The 19967-nt window shown below is 37.7% G+C and overlaps 1 protein-coding gene across 6 annotated transcripts in view; it reads right to left on the reverse strand.

Moving 5' to 3' along the window:
* The window catches only part of PALS2 (protein associated with LIN7 2, MAGUK p55 family member), a 57178-nt gene that overhangs the window by 8817 nt on the left and 28394 nt on the right, over window positions 1-19967 (reverse strand). For 3 of the 6 annotated variants that reach the window (XM_054192495.1, XM_054192500.1, XM_054192499.1), the window contains exons 2-8: window positions 15308-15426; window positions 10704-10856; window positions 4863-5015; window positions 4112-4339; window positions 2791-2922; window positions 1357-1456; window positions 734-802 (exon numbers count right to left, since the gene is read on the reverse strand). In XM_054192495.1, coding sequence (XP_054048470.1) covers window positions 734-802; window positions 1357-1456; window positions 2791-2922; window positions 4112-4339; window positions 4863-5015; window positions 10704-10856; window positions 15308-15424 — 952 coding nt within the window. In that variant the 5' untranslated portion in view covers window positions 15425-15426. Of the gene's footprint in view, window positions 1-733; window positions 803-1356; window positions 1457-2790; window positions 2923-4111; window positions 4340-4862; window positions 5016-10703; window positions 10857-15307; window positions 15430-18731; window positions 18817-19967 lie in introns of all 6 variants that reach the window. The other 3 variants (XM_054192497.1, XM_054192498.1, XM_054192496.1) reach the window with 3 other exon arrangements.

Below are 19967 nucleotides of genomic sequence, written 5' to 3' on the forward strand. Positions count from 1 at the left end.
CACCTGGTCCAACCCTCCTGCTCAAGGAGGGCTAACTGGAGATGGTTGCCCAGGACCATGTCCAGATGGCTGTTGAGTATCTCCAAGAAGGAAGACTCCACAACCTCTCTGGGCAAACTGGGCCAGTGCTCAAGTCAACCTGATGGTGGAAAAAGTGTTTCTTGATGCTCAGAGGGAATCTCCTGCATTGTTGCTTGTTGCCTCTGCTCCTGTCACTGGGCTCCTCTGAAAAGAGCCTGGTTCTTTGCACCCTCCCTTCAGGTATTTATATCCGTTGATGAGACACCCCCCCCCCAAAGCCTTCTCTTCTCCGGACTGAGCAGTCCCAGCTCTCTCAGCCTTTGCTCACAGGAGGCACGTTCCAGTCCCTTCATCATCTTCATGTGTCCATGCATCTCTTGCACTGTGGAGGAGCCCAGTACACTTCAGGTGTGGCCTCACCAGTGCTGAGTAGAGGGGAAGGATCACATCCTTCAGCCTGCTGGCAATAAAGCTTTCACTTTTTTTTTCTTCTCTTTTAACTCACAGTTCTTCTGACTTCCACCTACCAAAAGATGGACTCAGCACCACCATATCTCCACTGGCCACTATTGCTTTTAAACCATAAAAACTACCTGATCTATCAAATTTATAATCAAATATTTTACTGCAAGTCTTTCAGCTCTGGAAACACTAGACTCCGCAAGTTTAGAAGCCTAGAGAACTTTGATTCATATGTAATATTAAGAGATACCTGCATTTCTTGTAGTGAGATACATCATTTTTTTCTTCTTTTTGCTGCTTATCGTTCCGCAGAAAGGCCCTAGAAATAAAAATTGAGACAAACTCATAATTTTTGTTAAACATATTTTTCCAAGGCTTATTTACACGAACATATTCAATTTAACCTTATTAAATCTACAAGGACTATTGTAGAATTTTATATACTCTATGGCAGAAGATCACATCTATTTTCATACACATCAAATGGTATGGTAAGAATCAAACACAGAGAAAAAGTTAATTTTCCTAGAAAGCTTTGTAAAAAGCAGCAGAAAAATCCATCAAACATGTTTAATTTATTAACTTTCAGTGAATACTATAAAAATATAATTTAAAAGAAAGAGAGCTAATTCTTATGCCTTTCCCACCTCATATAGCTTTTCATCAGCAGGTGGCAAAACTGATTCAGGTATCTGCGAAGACTAAGCATAGACTTTGGCCTTTGTCCTTCAGTCAAAGCCAAAATATAATAATCAGTGTTTCGCAATATTTTGTGTATTCTCACACATTAGTTTTCTAGTATCTATGAAGGCAGGAAAAGCAAAACAAATGGAGGCAGAGAAAAATCTATGCCTGAAATTCATTAAATCTCACCTGAGTTGTCCCAGTCCCTCCTAACAAAGGCCTTTCTCTTCTCTTCCAAGAACTGGCTAGGAATAAGCCCCGCACTTCCTCCTTCTTTGACATGACTAGCCTGGGGGGGGGCGGGGTGCAGAAAATCACAGGTTACTTATCAGAAGCATTTTTCTCATCAAGGTGGTGTTGAGTGACTTTCACACTGCCAGAGTTTCTCAATGGTAAGTATTGATGCATTTTACTTTTTTTCTCAGTGGCATGATCTGCATAGCAATACTTGCAACACACTATATTGGTTTAACTCATTTCATTTTTGCCACCGATCGAGTGTTTAAGATTGATTTCCCCTGGACTCCCACAGGTTACAACTGGAGAATTTGAAAAGCAACACAGAAAACAGAATGCAAGCTAAATGTCAAACTACTCCAGAGTTTTGGAGTGTCTAACTCCTGAAACTAATTAACTCAGCAGTAATAAATTTTCTGTCTTCCCTCACACTTTTTAGTCTCTTTCTGTTATTACTGTCACTGACAAGCAACAGAATTCAGCAACGGTTGTTGATGTATATTCAAGTATTTTTGTTGCTTTTAAAGAAGTCATATATATATTGCCCTCAAGTAACAACTGGCTCACTATTCCTTGTTATCTAGCAAAAGGGTGAGCAATTTAAGGGTAGAAAGGGAAATTAATAGTGCTAAACTCTTTGCCTAGATTGCCACTGCCACTTGCAATTTTGAGTATCTGTCTCAGTTGAGAAACGTTTCTTACAGGACCACTTGTCCCACTTTCAAAGGCACTGGTAATGCTTAATTGCATGTATAAAGTCTTACAAAAAATAAAGATAGGGTAAGACTGGATTACATTTCTACTGAAGGACTGAATACGACCTTAAAGCAGGATGAACTGTTCATACTTGAAATAGTGCCAAACACTTGGATTATGAACATGCATGTTACAGCTCACAGACATTGACCACCACTGTGGAAATAAAAGATACAGCTTCTCCAAATACCTATTCTCACCCCTCTTCAAATCCACAGGGTTAACTCCCCTCTCTCTCCTCAACTCTGAGCGCTCAGGACAGGGTCCACTTCTTCCACAGCCACTGCCAGGGAAGGCTTACCACAATTCACAGTCAACCTAAGACTTTCTGCTAGGAATTGTCCACTTAAACTGATTTTAGAATGTCTAGGCTTATGATGTAAGAAGAAAGACAAATAAATAGCAGTAATAGCAAAATGAGTGTTACATATACAATTTATACCATTCAATTTTCTCTAGTATTTCAACCGTTAATATCTAGAAATTAACAGTGTAATATATTGCAGTGTAAATATTTTTTTTCACATCTACTGTTACATGGAAGTAGAATGTAATTTAAAGAGTTTATTATTAAGGCAACTAGTGAAACTTTTCAGGTTTATATTTTATTTTTTTAATCTTTTTACCGACCTGCCACCAATTTGGATCTTCCCGGTTTACAATCTGAAGAATTTCTCCTTTAGAAAATTTCAGACCTGCTTCTTTGCATGGGATGAGGTTGTCATTATATGGATTGTAATCAAAATGACACTTCACAAAAACCTGAAATATGTAAAAATTTACAAAGCTTAAACATTATAAAATACGTTCTTACTAATTTATCTGTCAAACTGAAGTAATGTCTTTACCTACAGCATAAAAGGTTTGACACGATCGAAGTTGCATTTGGCGAGTAAAACACAATCTATGGGAAAAACTGGCATATACCAGCTGAGAGAATAGAATAATCAACAGTGCAAACCTTGGCTCAAGGAGCTTCATGATAAAAATAAAAAAACAACTGTTCTATTTGGACAATGTATTACAAAACACTCATTTTTGCATTTTGGTATATACAACTCAATTTGTATTCTGACTTTAAATTACTTAAAAATATAAAAAAATCTCAGAATGAGAACACTGTATTCACGGCTTGTGGAATCTTAAGAATTGATTTCACCATGAACTCAGTGTTTTGAAACAAACAGGATATGCGACTGCTTGGAACTCAATTTTGATGCAGGGGAAGAACCAGTAAGTTGCACCAGCAGACTGGAAACATCTTTGACTTTTTCTCTACCAGGCTGGGGAGCAAAGGAAGCAGCCCACCTGCCTCAAATAGAGCCCATTCCCTCAGCATGTCCTCAATGTAAGCATAGTCTATTATAGTCACGGGCATTGAGACCCACTACCTGAAGGACTGTCTTGTAAGATGTTTCAAATGCACTGATTTAGAGCAACAAGTTACTTCTGCAGTGGAGAAACCAACTGCCTGCAGCAACAACAAAAGGATAAGCAATAGCCACCATGCAAGTTCCTACTTAAGTCAGCGAGTTCAAGCTCATCTGTTGAATTCAATGTGTTTCTGAATTCTATGAAACAGATTACTTGGACACTGATCATGGTACCAACACATGCAGTTCACTGCAGTTTACTGTGATTGTGACTAGGTCATCAGAGGTCCCAGGATGTCAAAGAAACTGGCTTTATATGTAGTAAACAAATGCTTATCAATCTTAGATACTAATTAGAATTTTTTAAGCAGGCATACTTGGCACGGTATTAATCTTCTGAATAAACCCATTTCCAAAATGTAAAGGTGAACACAGGTATCTACATTTTATCCATCCTGCTAGCATTAAATACACAAAATAATCAAAACATGTCTAATCCAAAATCTTAAAATAATCTTATGCAATAAAGTACCAAGCAGAAGCACTTTTGATAGAATTGTTAGAAACGTGCTACTGACCTGTTGAGGAATAACAGTATCTCTGTAGCTGGGGAGAATCTTCAGAGTGACACTGCCACTAATATTTTTCAGCAGTTCCTGCAATTCCTTTGGATTGTTTCCAACCTCATGGCCATTCACCTCTTTAATAATGTCACCTACGTGCAGAAGACCTTGTCGATCTATCATTCCGCCATGAAGAATTCGTGCTATTACCAGATCATTGTTCTCAACTCTAAACGTAACACCCTGAAAGAGGTACGTGACACCCAGTTTACCATTGTTTGAATTTCAATTTCATTTTACCATTATCTCAGGCAAAGATATACAGCTCTGGGATATTCTATCCACCCCAATGAAAACAGACAGTAATAGTTACTACAGCGTAAGAGTCCTTAATTCACAGATAATCGCCAGGTGACACAAAAGTACTTTCAGACAAGGTTTTCATGCGAGTGAACAATGACTGTATTGTTCTTGACTGCATGCAATACTGTCATTTTCTATCAGGACCAAACAGATGTTGTGTTAGTCAGTTATGCTAGCAAGTCATTCAGCCTAATGACTGCTTATTCACTATCCCATAATTTTTTTAAAGAGAACAGGATGGACAATATACAAGTATCTTCTTATTTCAACCTCTCCATACTGATCCTATCACCCACTAAATGACACAACATTACGGAAATAATTAAAACATAGAAATCAGGCACACGCAAATGTTTTCACTTGCACTTTTAAATTAAAGACTTACTCATCTTCAATTACTTACCAGTGGTTCTCCTGCTCTTTTGTGAATTCCAAGGATACGAATAGCATCTACTGGAACAATCTGGTTGTTCACTGAAGAATTATTGACTTCTGGGCTAGAAGGAGGAGAATCGTAACATTTTGAAGCCACAATATCATGTGCTTCCAAGAGTGACTGCAAAGGAACAGAAAAAGCCTTTTTTAAAATGATGAAATAACAATTTGCAAAAGGATTTAGTGCTGAATAACTACTGATCTGCCCTTTTGGGATCAGATCATAAAACTCTTAACTTCACATAGAATGGAGCAAAAACTGACATTCAAGTACTCACATGGACTGATAAGCCTACTGTCCCGGCAAATACGCTCTCTTTTGTAAATACAAATACTTCTCACAGAAGTATAGGAAAAACGTAATGAATGCGTAAGGAATGTGTGATCATGCAGGGAAGAAGATGGAAAAAAGAGTACCTAATATTGCCTTTCACCTACTGAGACAGTATCTGAGCACATGATTAAAGTAAACAAACAACCCACTGCAAAAAATATGAAGATAACTCATTATTAGATACTTGTGTTTAATGTAACAAAATTTTCCTCCACGGTAATTTGGATAATTACAGGTATGCAAGGATTTCCAGCAATCTGCAAAATGAGTGCTTTCTGCTTGCATAAAGCCAAGGCAGAATTCTATGACCAAATGAATCTAAGTTGACAGAATTAACTTTCTGGAAGACAAGAGCTCGGACCTTACAGTTAATGGTGTTTTCACCAGTCCACATACATAAATAGAAAGCAAAAGGAGGAGATCCAAATAAGTATAAACATCTTTGCAAGGCAATGAAATTTAGACTTGATTTTCTCATAAAAATACTTTAAGATTTAAAGAAAAGATTTATAAGACAATACATACAGGTAAAACAAGATCAAACTTGTGAAGTTCTAGACAGTGGAGACTTTCTGTCTTAAAGAGGAAAAGTGGCATCCTATAGTCACCATATGCGGTAGTTCAAGATAAAGGATCCTATAGCACAGAGAGTCTCACTGACAGATACAGAAAGAGGAAAAGAAGCAAATAGAGGAGATGCCTTCTAGGCCTCAAACAACATAGCTTTGTTTCAAACAGTGACCTGATGAGATACGGTCTTAAGTCAGATCACTGACTGGTGTCAAATAAGTAGCTAAAAAGAGAAGACACCATAGGGACCATCACTGATAGCGACATGCACATGCCAGAGGAAGACAGCAAACTACTAGAAAGCAGAGCAAGTGAGCTGAAAACATTTAAACAAATCTGAAAAATTTGCAATGCAGTCTGCTCCATCCTTCTGTAAGCCACCTCTGACCTAAAAGTTATGCAACCTTATTAGTTTAGTGCTAAGCTCAACATGCAAGCCCTCAAAGTGTCACAAACCTGAACAGTCATTTTAATCTGCCCATTACACAATGGCCCTGCTGAGACTTCAAATTGAGGTTAGAAGGAGGTACTAATTCACCAATGCTGCCCCTGCCATTAAGACTGTAAAGACAGCTGCTTATTGTGGCTGCTCTGATACTGTGGACATAAACCAAATCAAATTAAATAGGAAAACCAATCATTTATTAAAATCAAGCAGCTGTCAGATGGTTGCAATTTCTAATTCTTCATTATCCAAGACACATCCAATTCAGAAACCAGGAGAACAGATCTCTCTCTCTGCCAATGTTTGCAAGCAACATCTTTGGATCTTTCTACATTTCCAAAATGAAAACAACTAGCATCAATTACACATTTTAACGCATTACCACTGACAAAACCAAGCAGATACACCAGCATGATACTTCCAGTTTTCTCTTTTGGTCACATGCTAGAACAAATTGTTCCCAAACTTTCTGGCCACAAACCACTAGATTTCTCATGGAGCCTTACACATAACCATGCTTGTAGAGCTCCCTGCCCTTAATAGTCATATAATTTATGAATTATAATCTGATCCACAGTCAAAAAAAGACTACTAATCTAAGAGTATGTGTCATCCTTTTCATATTAACACGCTCTGTAAGATTCTTCATTTCTTAAATCTGATCTCATTCCGCATTCTGACTATTTATTCACTCAGTTTTATGGATAAGCATGAATTCTTTCAACTACTACTTAACCATCACAAAGTCTTCTACTGGCTATTTACATAACGGCTGAGTCACAGAAGGATTATCAAGGACTATCAACATTTCTGCCCACAATTATAAAAGGTTTCTTTAAGAAAAGTAGTTATTGGTTTCCTAAAAGAAGCCATAGTTAATTTACTACCTTCCCATATTGAACTCTCGGTTCTGAAACTCAGGAATCTATACCAGTTTTACAAGACTGTTTCCAGCCAGCCAGGTCACAGTATATATGGTCCTGAAGAACCCTTAGACAAAGCCACCTGGCAACAGAGGCCATGCGTCTGTATCCATTGCCAGACTACTCTCCAACATTTTATGTCGCTCAGTTACTTTCTTATTTCAGTAATACAGTTGAGTGATCTGAGAAATACATTTGCATGAACTTTACTTGTTTATGGTTTCAGAAAACGTAGTATCTTGTGCTCCTGCAACTCCAGAGCTCCTCTCCAATCTCTCCTTTCCCATACTGGTGCTAGAACACTTATAAAACCACTGCCAAAGTCTGCAAAACAACATGGACTGAATAATCAACAACCATAAAATGGTTCAAAGTTTCCTCCATAAAGCACGTAAACAGGATCAGCTGACTATCCAGGACTGGGTAACTGTAGAGAGGATATCATGGAAAAAACAACAAGGTTTCTGGAATAAGCCATTTAGAAGAACTCTCTGCATATCACAAGAGATATCCCACACAATGGACATACAGTCCTGTGGCAGACAGTACGGCCCCTTTGTGCAAAATACTGTCATAAAGTAATCCATAAATTTAGAATATATTGACTTCTTTACAGTAGTTTTCTGTGGCTATTCTTATTTGACAGTAATTGAAAATGCAGTAAACAAAGAAACATGAAACATCCAAGGCCCGCTACAGTGCTGAAGCCAAGTTCAAAGTCAAAGTTTGTTTTTCCAAAAAAAAATTCTCAGCACAATCTGTATATGTTATTAAGCATTGCCTGCCCTGTATGGTAACTTTCTCCAACTGTGATCCAATGGAACAATTAAACTACCACTTGGGGGCAGGAGTTGGGGGGAATACATAAGAGCAGAACAATCTATGGTCTTGAATTCAGGACTCATTTCCTAACATTTCAGGCCTCAAAAGTACTTAAAATATTTCTGTTCCTTTTTTATGCACTAAATATGTGCTAGTCTTCTCTGATAACACCGTCTAAATATTAGAGCTTAATAAATGGAATACAGGCCCCTAATGTACATGTGAAAAGAATACATTTTTAAAGGCCGTTCTGGAAAAGGCAGGAAATCATTTAAGATCTTAGAGAAATCAGAGGGGCTATTAAGGAGGCATGAACATGTGGGAAAAATAACCCTATAAATTAAGATCCATCTAGGAGAGAACTTAAGATCACTTTCTAAATGAAACATTTTAAAGGTATGATTAGCCGTTATAAAGCTAACTATTAGAAGAAAATATTGGCTGCTTTTCAGATTAAGTATTTTATTGCCAGCAGAATGTAATATTTGGGATGAATGGCTTGCATAATTCTTGGAAAGGTGAAAGTAACATAACAAGTTCTTCCATAAGCAGCACAAGTGATTCTTCTGCATGTTTAACCCCTCCAACTGTGTGATACTTTCAACTCCTCCCTCTTCCCTGAAGGCAACGTCTTTTCCCATTCCTCTCTTCTGCTCTCCAGTTACTGTCTGGTAAGACTTCCTATAGCCTTTTCTATGCACTATATGTGCCAGATGGCTCTTCAATACCAACTGGCCTGATGGCTAGCCAGTACTGTGAAACTCAGAAGAACTTAGTATCTTCCACACGTTGACCCCTTAAAAGTTCTGTTAAAACTAAAAAGGGTAAAAAGTAGAAGGGAAGAAAAATATAGGAATGAACGGAGAAATGAGAAAAAGGAGGGAATAGACAGTCAAATGTAATGTATAACCATACATGCACCTGTAGTCCAGAAGCCAGTCCCTCCCCACTGTTCTTCTATAAAAATGTGCAAAAGAAATTAAGTTCTCTAATTCAGTATTTTTGGCACTAATTGATAAATTCAAATAAGCTATAGCACTGATGACTTGTATACCACATTTGATACTTGTACTCCGAGGCAGGTTACAAGTGTAAGATGATGCCGTGATAAAGCGGCACCATTCATTTGTAAAACACAGAATCTGCCTCTAAAACAGTTACATAATAGTGTCCATGAAACTTTAAAAGCGTCAAGTCAAGGTGGCTTGTTTACACATTTACTGAACTGGAGAAAGGATGCAAATTACATTTTCTATAATTACAAATGACATTGTATTTTTCCTTCCTTCCTTCCTTCCTTCCTTCCTTCCTGGTCCCTTCTTGCAGAGTTTGGAACATGCCTCCTCACACCAAATGAGGCAGAAAGATAGCACTTGTCTCCCGTGTATTTAGCTAATTTTCTGTTTCCTTTTCAGAGAGAGAGAGAGAGAGAGAGAGAGCGAGCCTCCTCAAGTGTTAGAAAGAATATTGTATGCATATTTTGGCATGCAAATTTTCCTAGCAGCTCTTCTAGAGAGGTCATAACTACAATATCAGTTAAATAAAAACACTTAATCAAAACTATACTACTCTGGCCTCAGTTGTCTTTGTTGCCTGCCTCCAGCTGGAGAATGGAAGCACAAAATTAAGGGCCAAAACCTACAAATTTTAGGCTTCCAAACTGAATCGCATCAGATCTACTTTGAAAAAGTAAGTAGCTAGCTGCTTTTTGCCTGTATGCAGCAGCCAAAACTGGTCATTGTTTCTGCAAATGAGACTCACAACAGGCACTTAAAAATAAAATAAAAAAAAACCCAACAACTTAAAGCTGTTTCAGATTTTTTTTTCTCTTCCTTTCACACCTAATTCTTTCTGTACCATCCAGGTTTTGCAGCAAATGAAGTAGGGAGCTCTAGAAATGGCTTACTTCTCTTAAATACCCATGACTCACTCAACAGTATAGTGAAAGCAGCAGCACGCAATCTTGTTCATAGCATGCAATAATCATCACATGAATTTTTAAAATGGGTTCCAAGGAAGAGTCAACAAACTGCAAACCAGTAAGTCTGATGTTGATACTAAACAAGTTAGAAGAGTTTCCATAAAAAACAGAATGATTAGCCAAAGCAGATCATGGGAAAACATCAACACACTTTATTAAAGGGAAGTCATGAAAGAGTAACCAAGCATGGCAGCAAGGCAGTTACAGTTGATAACATAGATCAATTTCCAAAAGGCCTTTATCAAAGTCTTTTAAAGAAACAAAGCTACTATAGGACAAGCAGTAAGGTTCTCAAGTAGATGAAAATATTGGTTAAAAGACAGAAAACATAGGGCCAGGAATATAGCATTATTAGTTTTCACAATTCATGTCACCAAGTGCAGACTGGTCAGTATCAGGTACCGATTGAGACCACCCAGAAATGCTAAGGATGAAGCCTTCAGGGAATTGTTATGGAAACTCCAGACATATAGGAAGTAAATGTTTGTCCAAGATTTATAACAGAAACTCCAATGGATTTTAATACAATGAGTTAAGATATTCCTGAGATGATATCAAAGAATAAAATCATGCTCATTCTTAACCCCACTTGGCTTCTGCTTTACCTTTCATTTGGAGTAAAATCCTACATATTAAAGTTTGCTGCCATTCAGGTTTTATTTCATTATTATTATTAGATCCCTATGCGGACACTGATCCAGTTAAGTTGGTAATATACAGTAAAAAGATGGCACCTGAAAATGAGGCTCCTTGAGTATTCCAACCAATTCTGCAATATTCTCATCTTTATTTACTAAGGGACTGATGTCTTCAAGAATTTCATTCACCAACTCCAGGTTGTTGTCACTGACAGCCTCAAGTTTAGAATCTTCCAGTCGCTCATGAGCCTGTAAGATTAAATATATGAGACTATACTGTAAATAAGTTTCAATTAGTTCCAATTTATACACCTTTAAAATAATTTCTTGGTGCAACCTTTAGCAGGAGAGCCAGAAAAATTACATATAATACAATCTGTATATTTTATCTTTGTAACTGATGAAGGATTTTGCTTAACTACGTGACCCAGCAAACTTTATAAGCAGCACCTTTCAGAGATGCTTGTATGTCCTTATTTCCTATAACCTCTATGCTGTATACACCAAATAGTCCCCTCTCAATGATATAGTGCCTCAGACCTTTTCTGCTTCAGAACCCAGTACAAGTGCACCTTCTAGAAGAAGGACAAAAAAGGAACTATGGGATCTGCTCAAAAAAAAAAAAAATCTGCAAGAGAAGCATTTACCCCAGGCTCCTCCCATTCAAACACCTTCAAAACAGCAAATTCTAAAGGAAAGTCTGCATAAGTGACGGAAATGTTAAAGAAAAGTCTGCAGAAAAGGTGGCTAACAGTATCCTGAGCTGCATTAAGAAGAGCATTGCCAGAAGGTCGAGCTCTACTTGGCACTGCTGAGGCCACACCTGGAGTACTGTGTACAATTTTGGACATACTGGAGAGAGTCCAGTGAAGTGCCACGAAGATCATGAAGGGACTGGAGCACCTCACATTTGAGGAAAGGCTGAGTTGGGACTGCTCAACCTCAAGAAGAGAAGGCTCAGGGTGGGATCTCATCAGTGGGTATAAATACCCGAAAAAGGACGGAGCCAGGCTCTTTTCAGTGCTTCCTGGTGACAGGGCCGGAGGCAATGGGCTCAAACTGAAACACAGGAGTCTCTGTCTAAACATAATAAAACCCTTTTTTCCACTGCGAGGGTGACTTGAGCACTGGCCCAGTTTGCCCAGAGAGGTTGGAGTCTCCCTCCTTGGAGATATTCAACAGCCATCTGGACACAGTCCTAGGCAACCACCTCCAGGTGACCCTGCTTGGGCAGGGGGTTGCATGCCCTCCAGAGATCCCTTCCAACCTCAACCATTCTGTGATTCTGTGATAACTTTTTATCTCTTTCTAGAGCTACTGCTGCAGACGTAATCCTTTCCTAAACACTGTGGATACTTAAATTCATTGAAAGGTAGGAGCTTTGAGCTGCAAGAGAAACATCTCATTAATCTGAATGCTTCACTTATTTATTACAGGTAGTGCTGTATCATAAAATTAGACAATAACAGGAGGCCAAAAATAACTAAGATTCTCAAAGCACTCAATTAAGAGTTATTTACAACAGCATAGCAACAAGAAATTCAAAAAAGAACAATCACTTTGTCATGTAAAAACACAATAAATAACAGATATATTTGTGAGTTGTGTATATATACTTCTCATATATATAATTTGAAGGTATGCACACATATCTACTTTCTTATTAGCGCTTTAAAGCAGATATTGTAATAAAATTTTGCTAAAGCCAGAAAACTTCGTTTCCTGAAATCATCTAAGTATTAACTTCTACTTCATATGTATAAAATGGTATTTCTGCAGGACTGATGATCAAACACTGAAAAGGCTAACTTAACATAGAGAAAGACATTTCAAGCATTCCCAGACACCAACACACACAAACCAAATGACCATGATTACAAAGTCATAAGAAGCTTGGCACCTACACACATTCTACTTAATAAGGGAATGCTATTATATACACACTACATACAATAAACAACATCCTTCTTTTAAAGTTTACTTTTACAGCAAGTGAAAACACAGATCTATTGACTTTTAAACATACTCCAACTGCAAAACCTGTGTAAGATTAGAGAATACAGGTTACCTTCTTTCTCACTTATTTTCTTTAAAATACTACCACTAACAGAGAGTATAATCTAAATACAAATATCCTCACCCTTCACCCAAAAATCAAGGCCATGTATATACTGGGAAACTGGAAGTTTATCAGTCAACAACCTCTGATACTGTAATATGTTGAGGAGTTGCAGGATATGGAGTGGTATGAATAATTAAAAAAAAAAAAAAGGAATACCTAACTTAGATATTGCAATTATTATTTTTTTTTTCATTTCAGTTCATCATTTCAGAAAGAGTGATACTGAATTAAGTCTTCTGATTCACTTAATATTTATTACACTTGCCATATGTTCAAATAATAAGGCTTTTGCCTTCAACAGTCTGACATCCTAAACACTGGTCTCAATGTTTATAGATTACTCTCAAGATGCTTCCTTGGTCTGGGTTAGGCATTCAGTTGGTATGCTGTATGCTGTGCTACAATACTAAAAGCAATATTGTGACTGTAGAAAAGAAGATAAAGTTTTGAGGTTCAAAAGAATAGTTAACAATCCAGAAGAAAATTTTGATAAGACAGTTCAGTAGCAAAACTGAGTAAAATTCATGCATGTTCCAAATTCAACAACTGTTTTCAAAAAAGCATAACAATTCTAAAGGCTAGTTAGGATTGAGCATAAACATCAGTAAATGAAGGAAAATGCATTTTACAGTGATTACAGTACTTCCCCTTTCCCCTACCACCCACTAAAGAATGGAAAGGTACAGTAGAAGAACCCTATCTGAAAAAAAAAAATCTGTAATTTCTACTTTGATGCCTTTATTCTAGACAGAAAAAGTGTCAAATGAACTTAACACAATTTTAAATGATTAGCCGAACTTTGTATTGCAAAATATTACAAACTAACTACTATGCTTATTGCATTGACTGAAAAGAAAAAATAAGCTTGTATGGCTCATGGCATGCTTCCCTAAGTTTCTTTTTGTCCTTTTTGGGATACTTTACATAATGATTAGTCTTAATAATTGACTAATAAAGGAAAATGAAAAAGCTTTTACATTTCTGGCCTGGTCTGAAATGAATCTCCTTAAATAATCTGACCATCTCAGTGTCCTGAGAACTGCCTATTCTGTTAAAACTATCTATTCTAACAGAAAAAACAGTTTTATGTATTTTTAAGAGACAAATGGATGCACATGTACTACACATACTTCCTGAAATGTGTTGTTGTTTTGATCTTGTCCTTATTTAGCTCTGCTGGTTAGGACTGAGTTTTTGGGTTTAATTCCGAAATAATTACAAAAGAAAATATGAGTGAGGTCATGCCATATGAACACAATTAAAACCTTTCACGTTCTAGATAAAGGAAGTTAATAGTTAAGAGTCTGTTTCCATTACAAGCACGTTTTTACATCTGCTAGTCATTAAACTCCACACAATTGTAATTGGCCATTAACGCAAAAATTCCTGATAGGAAAAAAAATGCTTTGCAATGAACATTTACTTCATGATAAATATTAAATTAAAGGTGACATATGCAGCAGATACAGAAGCTGGAAACAACTCTAAGTAAGAAAACGCTTTTACTTACTCCAGTAAATTTAGTACACAAATCTTTCCCTCTGCAGTCATCTCACTAGCAGATGAGACACATCCATTATTTTTAAGTTTATTACTATACAATGTCTTCCACTTACAAGCAATTTTTTTGAACAGCTCAACAGAAGTAAATTCTTATATGAATTCTTATGAGAAGTTTTCCTCTCCAGATCTTTATACTGAGCAAAATCCCTGCACAACAATCCTTTAGCTTTACAGAGTATTTCATGCTTGCCCAGAGGGCACTGCTTTCAGATGTCTATTCATATTAAAGAGACAGCTACATTTAAACTAACTGTTTTTTCCTCATGAAAGGAGATTATTTTCATGAAATAAGATTAAGAAAGAATATAAGCGCTGTGCAATATTGACTGCATCTCCTAGCGACAAGATCAGCTACATTTTAGTTATGGAGTCCAGAGATTTTTTGTAAGTATCACATTACATATTTATAATTGATTGCTACCATCTATTAATAACAGATTTTCATAATGCAAGACCAAAACTAAGGATAGTGCTTGTCTCAGAGAGGTGACAACCAATGGTCACCTAGCATTACTCTGAGATCCAGAAAAGGGCATGGAGAGAATATTTCACTGGGCTGATCAGAACATGGTTTTAAGCCAGAGACAAAACCAAAACTTTTTTATGCCATGGGAGAAAGAAGGTTATTACTCTCACTTTTCATCTTTGGCAAAAATGCTGAAAGTCAGAAGGCATATGGGTTTTGCACACAACAGTGGTCACGAGACTATGTTAAAACCAACTGCTTCTAATTGCAAGTATTTTGACATTTTCTTTATAAATAAAGTTATCACATTATTTCTGGAGTCTCTAAATTTTTCTTCTTCCTCTAGAATCTTCCATAGAACAATAAATCAGCATGCACAGAAATTACATAATATCAAATTTTCACTTTCAAGAACTCCTTCAAGTCTTTTAATAAGACGTACCGTCCATAAAAGCCATTGTTAATAACTCAATCCATACTCAATGTTCACCCAATATTTTAAAAGTGAAAATACTTCCAGATTCTACTCAGAGCAGCAAGTTTAAATACCTTAGCAAGTGATCTTACAATAGGGTTTTCCATAATTCCTTTAAGAAAAATCAGGTCTATTTCTTCAGCGCCTGTTGATGTCGGCAGATCAGTAAGGTTATCCAGAACCTGCTGCATGACTGCTGACAAAACAAAAACAAAAATTAATTACTGACCAAAATAGGCTTGCATAAATAGCAAAAGTTCTGCGAAACACAACAATATTAACTTTAGAGATGTTAAGAAGCCAACTACATCTACTGAGAGCAAGTGGACAGAATGCAAAAATAACTTTTTTTTGTTTGCTTGAAAGATGGACGTAAAGGATCTACCCAGATCGAGAGGGGTGACAAGTGGTGTTCCTCAGGGATCCATACCAGGACCAGTGCTGTTCAATGCCTTCATCAATGATATATACAGTGGGATGAAGTGCACCCTCAGCAAGTTTGCAGATGACACCAAGCTGAGTGGTGCAGTCGACATGCCAGAGGGATGGGATGTCATCCAGAGGGACCTGGACGAGCTAGAGAGGTGGGACCGAGCAGACCTTATGAAGACCAACTAGCCCAAGTGCAAGGTCCTACACAATCCTCAATATCGATACAGGCTGGGGGATGGTGTGATAGAGAGCAGCCCTGCGGAAAAGGACTTGGGAGTGATCGTGTATGAAAAGCTGGACATGAGCCAACAGTGTGTGCTTGCAGCCCAGAAGGCCAATCGCATCCTGTGCTGCATCAAAAGAACCGTGGCCAGCAGATCCAGAGAAGTGATTCTCCCCCTCTACTCTGCTCTCGTGAGACCCCACCTGGGATACTGTGTCCCGCTCTGGATTTGAGGGCTGGAGCACCTCTCCTACAATGACAGGCTGAGAGAGTTGGGGTTTTTCAGCCTGGAGAAGAGAAGGCTCTGGAGAGACCTCATAGCGGCCTTCCAGTACCTGAAGGGGGCCTACAGGAAAGCTGGGGAGGGGCTGTTTGCAGGGGCATGTAGCTATAGGACGAGGGGCAATGGTTTTAAACTAGAGCAGGGTAGGTTTAGATTAGACATTAGGAAGAAGTTCTTTACAATGAGGGTGGTGAGACACTGGAACAGGTTGCCCAGAGAGGTGGTGGAGGCGCCATCCCTGGAGACATTCAAGGCCAGGCTTGATGAGGCTCTAGGCAATCTGATCTAGCTAAAGATGTCTCTGTTCACTGTAGGGGGGATGGACAAGATGACCTTTAAAGGTCCCTTCCAACCCAACATATTCTATGATTCTATGGTTCTATACACCAACCAATTATAAATTTTACAGCGTTTGTATAGGCAAATGTCACTGTTTTTAAAATAAACACATAGTTCCCAACAATTTTTTTTAACCAAAAATTTGCTTCCAAGGCAACTTTTACCTTGGGGACACTTATGTCCATCCCCAGCCATCCTTTACAACCAATTCTGACTTACTGCCCTCCAGCACTAAGTGTAGACAGTGCAGATGCTAACAACCTGGCACCACATCACACTGCAACGGGAAGTATATCCTACAATGCAAAACCTATCGTGCCTGCCCAGTACCCTCAGTGAAGATTTTCCTGGCTATCTACAGACTCACAGAGAGAACTGCAGCAACTTGGGTGAGAATGATCAGTGCTGCCCAAGAAAAAGTCAGAAAATCCTACCACCCCTGCTGCCTTGTCCCATGAAGTCATTGAGGTGAGTGATGAGAATTTATTTTATAACCATGTGCTTCAGCCCTCACGTTTAAGTTGAGCAGAACAGATCTTTTATGTCAGACAACAGGTTCAGCATGGTCACATATTACAGATTTCCTGTGCATTAGGGCACGTGCGCAGCAACCCTTAGCTGGGATCACATCAGCTAGCCCCAGGCTTGCAGAGATGAACATGTGCCAGTTTAGGCTGAGCACAAAAGGGGGCACCACTGGAGACAGTTATGATGTTCTTCACGAAGTAAATGGTTGTTCTTTCCCTGTTTTTCAACATATGACTAAATATTCTTATCTTGCAGTATTATCTTAGTAGTACATCGTTCTTGTTTTTAACTGTATTCTTTTAAACTCCTGCCAGGTTATGTGTGCATGCTCAGACAGACACATACACAGATATACTAAAAAAAAAATAAAAATCTTCTGTTGAGATCCCCAACAAGCTAAAAAGCATTAGAACAACCACTGTGTACTGCAATACTCCCCATGTTGCAGAGCAGCCTATATATCAAGACAATTAGAAAGCCTATATGCCCCTTCTCCCACACAGGAATTTACCCTTAACTTTCCTCGTTGGTTTATAATGAAAGCTATTATGAAACACTACACAGTAACAGAACAAACAGCATTTCTCAACACCTACTTTCTAATTTCAATTCTCCCTAGAAAATTCCATCCCAATAAAAAAATTTCTGGCCATTCTTTCTGTCAAGTGGAACCAACTTTTCAACAATCAAATCATCTTGTGTGCCACATTTTAACTACAGCAGTGTATGTCAAAAGACTACATTTTTTAAAAATATGTTTCAACCACACTTCTCGCTTTCAAAAAGTAAGTCTTCTGTGAAACCGTGAGTAGGAGGGAAAATGACACTTACTTTATGCTTGCAGATTTTGAAGCAATATTATTTCTACTTTATAATAGACAAAGTGCTGTTAGCAATCACACATTACATAAAGTCACCAAATCTACGTGTAAATAGTCCACATCTTCCTCAAACTAGGTATGTCCTATATCTTGACTATTTCAGCTGCAGATGCAACTGCCTTGTTTCACGTTTTCTCAAATCCCAGTTATAGATTCACCGCTCTTAATGCAGTCAGTATTTGCAGAAGTAGACATATGTTTCTAGCCAATTTACGTAGTGTACTGGGTGCTGCATAAATGCTGCAAAGTAATAAGCTTTCTTTATATTTTTACATTTCTAAGGGCTATGTAAACTGTTTTAAGGGACTTTAGGTTAGTGCCTTTGTTCTTATAAATAATCTTAGTGCAAATATAAAGCTTCCTTCGAGTCAATGCATGCATCAACTACCAGTTGCAATTCCAGCACTTGATGCTGACCGAGGCATGCATAATAAAGACATTCCTTATATACCACCATGTTAATAAGCTGTTTCTTACATAAGCCTTTCAGAATTCTGCCTATCTTAGAATGATCAAATTAAAAAAAATGAAATCTCTACATAAAAACTTTATTATCAAGGAAAAACTGTTGAAAGCAACATTAAGCTTCACAAGAATGACTTTCAAGCTTCGTGCAGCTAGACAGGGTATTTTCAAATGAATGTCTTATTTAATAAAGGTTTCACAAATCCTAGCATCAAAACTGCTTAAGTATATTTTATCATTCTTGGAAAGCAAGCAAACACCTTTATCAACATGCAGAATTCAAAAAATTCACAAAGGCAGACTTGCATCTCAGGTGATCAAAACCATCTGTTTTCAGAAACAGCTACCTATTGCTGCTGTGCATCTGATGGTTGCCTTCTCTCATGGCACAGCCGTCATGGCAAGAGTCTTCTTAGCTATGAATAGCATTGCCTCAATATTAGGAAGAAAAACAAAAAGGCAGGCATATGTAAGTTGGGATAAGGCACCTTTACACACCCTGGCTTGTTTAAGTTTGAACACAATGTGGGTCTCTATATTGCCTCAGTGTAGCTCATTCCCCATCTTAAGGAGAAGATCTTTCTAAGTAGTTGAATAAAAATAAATACTGTTAAGTACTCCTTTATTTTAACCAGCTATAAAGTTAAGTAAAAAAAAAATTGCACTAGAGAAAGCTTTAGGAAGCTGCAGCAAAGTCTTTGCGCCTATTACTTAATACATGGTAACTAGAAACTAGAGCAACGTTTGTATGCTTCTCTATGTTTCACTGCTTTACATTCACGTGGAAAAAAAATTCAGAACATGACCAAATGTTATTTCTCAAAAAGTAATCACGAGCACCTTCCAACAGGAATTATGTCAGCTGGTTTACTTAAAAAGAATAGACAACAATACATGGGTACTTTTTGTGACAGACTAGACTAAGCACCTTAATTTCAGTGTTTCACATTTATTATGCAAGTCATGGGCCAGCTTCAAACATTTCATGTGAAATGCTAATATTTGCTCACATGTGAAAATAGCTTTGAAAGTCTATGCAACCTATTGACCTACATATACCTTAGGTATTCATATGTGTACTTTCAAACAATTTGATTTATCCAAAGACAACTGGGGGGGGAGGGGAAGGATGACACTTTGGTAATTGTATTATAGACCCTCTTTTTATGGATCTATTCAACAGGCTTTTGTTTATTCGTTTCTAGGGAAAAAAAGTCTTATTAAAATACAAACAGCAGGAGATATGTTGTTTCCAGGCTTAATTATAATGATCTTTCAGAATAATGTAGATACTCATGGAATTTCAAGTAGCAGTCTTTAAAACAATTTCCCTTTTTTTTTTTTCCTGGGGCAAAGCCACCTTAGCTCTTTTAGAAAAGTATCTTATCTTTGAGCAGCAGGAATGAAAACTGAAGATATAAGTACTCACATAGGAAAGTTTTACTTAGAAGATCAGGTCCTATCAAGCGAGAAACAGATGGAACTAAGGTGTTCAGAGACTACCAAATCTAAATACCCCATCAAAAATTGCCTTTTGAGCCTCCCATCTCTTCTCTGGCAAACATGCCCTTGAAATGTTGATA

The sequence above is a fragment of the Rissa tridactyla genome, chromosome 2 (assembly GCF_028500815.1).
Source record: "Rissa tridactyla isolate bRisTri1 chromosome 2, bRisTri1.patW.cur.20221130, whole genome shotgun sequence".
NCBI classification, from domain to species: domain Eukaryota; kingdom Metazoa; phylum Chordata; class Aves; order Charadriiformes; family Laridae; genus Rissa; species Rissa tridactyla.